We start from the raw sequence: 1,385 nt of genomic DNA, 5'->3' as shown, positions 1-1,385 counted from the left end.
GGATTGTGGCGTCATCTTGGCGCCGGAGGTGACACAGAGGAGGATCGACAACAGTGACCAGTTCGTCATCCTCGCCACCGTCAGGGTAGCTTTTGTGCCGACCTGCCTTTAATTCTCTTCGCAAACACATACACACTTACCTTTTTGTTTAAGCAAGAGCATATGGTGGTGCGTGTCTGATGACTAACGATGTACGAGGGAATTTTTCTGGCATGTGTGGAACGTGCTCTCCAATGATGAGACCATACAAATCGTGGCATATATCGAAGTCTGCATGATACTGATGGTTGCAATGTAGTGGTGAAATAACTAGATTAAAATAACAAAATTTATGTATGGCTAGGATCACAAATTGATTATGAAACATTTTCTCATAACAATATAATACAGATTTTGTATATAAGTTATCGTAGTATACTGGTATTATATATTCCCGTTGCAACGCACGGACATCCAGCTAGTACACTAGAAGCATGATATTTTACATTTGTAGTGATTGTATATTCCGAGAACTTTGATAGGATATCAACGTTCTCACGCTCACAGAAAGGATCTCACAGAGATTAAACCACATCCTGATATCCATAATCAAATGTAAGGATCGCTGCTGCATAAACGACCAGGATCATTAGCTTCTTCCTAAATCCCACCGGCCACCGTGTTCACCTCTCTACTACTTGGAGAGCGCCTTGCGGTTGCGGACCCTGGAGCCCACCCTGGTCTTCCCTTGGATCTGCTGGCCCATGTCCCCGGCCATAACGTCCGGCGGTGGCACAGGCACCGGCGGCCCCGTTGGCGCGCCGCCCGCCGCCACCTTGCTGGCGACGGCTGGTAAACGCACGGGAACCGGCTGCTCACACTGCGGTGCTACTGTGGCCGGCGGAGCCGGCAATGGCGGGCCGCTGTGTTTATTAGGAGCTGGCCCAAACGCTGCGCTGACTCCATCACCGGCACCAGCAGGCTTGGCAGCTCCGCCGTCCTGGTGGCGGCCGACGGTGATACGGCGGAGGGGGCGGAACGCCGGCCGGGCAGCGAAGGCCCTTTGGAGCCTGTCGCAGATGCTCGGTGGCTTGTTGGCGGCAGGGACCGCCGCGGCCGCAGGCTCCTTGCCTGCTGCCTGCATCTGCATCACGCACAAAACTGGAGCGCTCGCCGCTCGCCGGCCGAAGTGCAGAATGAACCGTGACTTTTATAGGCCAAAAGGCGGCAGGCCGGCAGCTTACTGGTGACGTGAAACGGACGCATCTGCGGTGCAGTTTAGGTCCGTTCTTTTCGACTGATGCTCTGCGCACAAAACTTAAAAGTGAGCTTCTATCTACTGACGAGAAGCGGCATCACATTCCCCACAAAGAAAAAAGAGAAAATTCCTGGTATGCCATCAGATT

The 1,385-nt window shown here is 52.6% G+C and overlaps 1 protein-coding gene across 1 annotated transcript; it reads right to left on the bottom strand.

Moving 5' to 3' along the window:
• Positions 1–400: 400 nt before the first annotated feature.
• LOC103635164 (uncharacterized PPE family protein PPE2) lies at positions 401–1,179 on the bottom strand. The gene has a single exon (XM_008657691.4). It carries the CDS (start codon positions 1,127–1,129, stop codon positions 674–676), a length of 456 nt encoding a protein of 151 aa, XP_008655913.1. The 5' UTR covers positions 1,130–1,179; the 3' UTR covers positions 401–673.
• Positions 1,180–1,385: the final 206 nt, after the last annotated feature.

The sequence above is a fragment of the Zea mays genome, chromosome 1 (genome assembly GCF_902167145.1).
Source record: "Zea mays cultivar B73 chromosome 1, Zm-B73-REFERENCE-NAM-5.0, whole genome shotgun sequence".
NCBI lineage: Eukaryota > Viridiplantae > Streptophyta > Magnoliopsida > Poales > Poaceae > Zea > Zea mays.
Note: the sequence above shows the minus strand (reverse complement) of the source record. Positions and strands in the feature narration are given on the sequence as shown.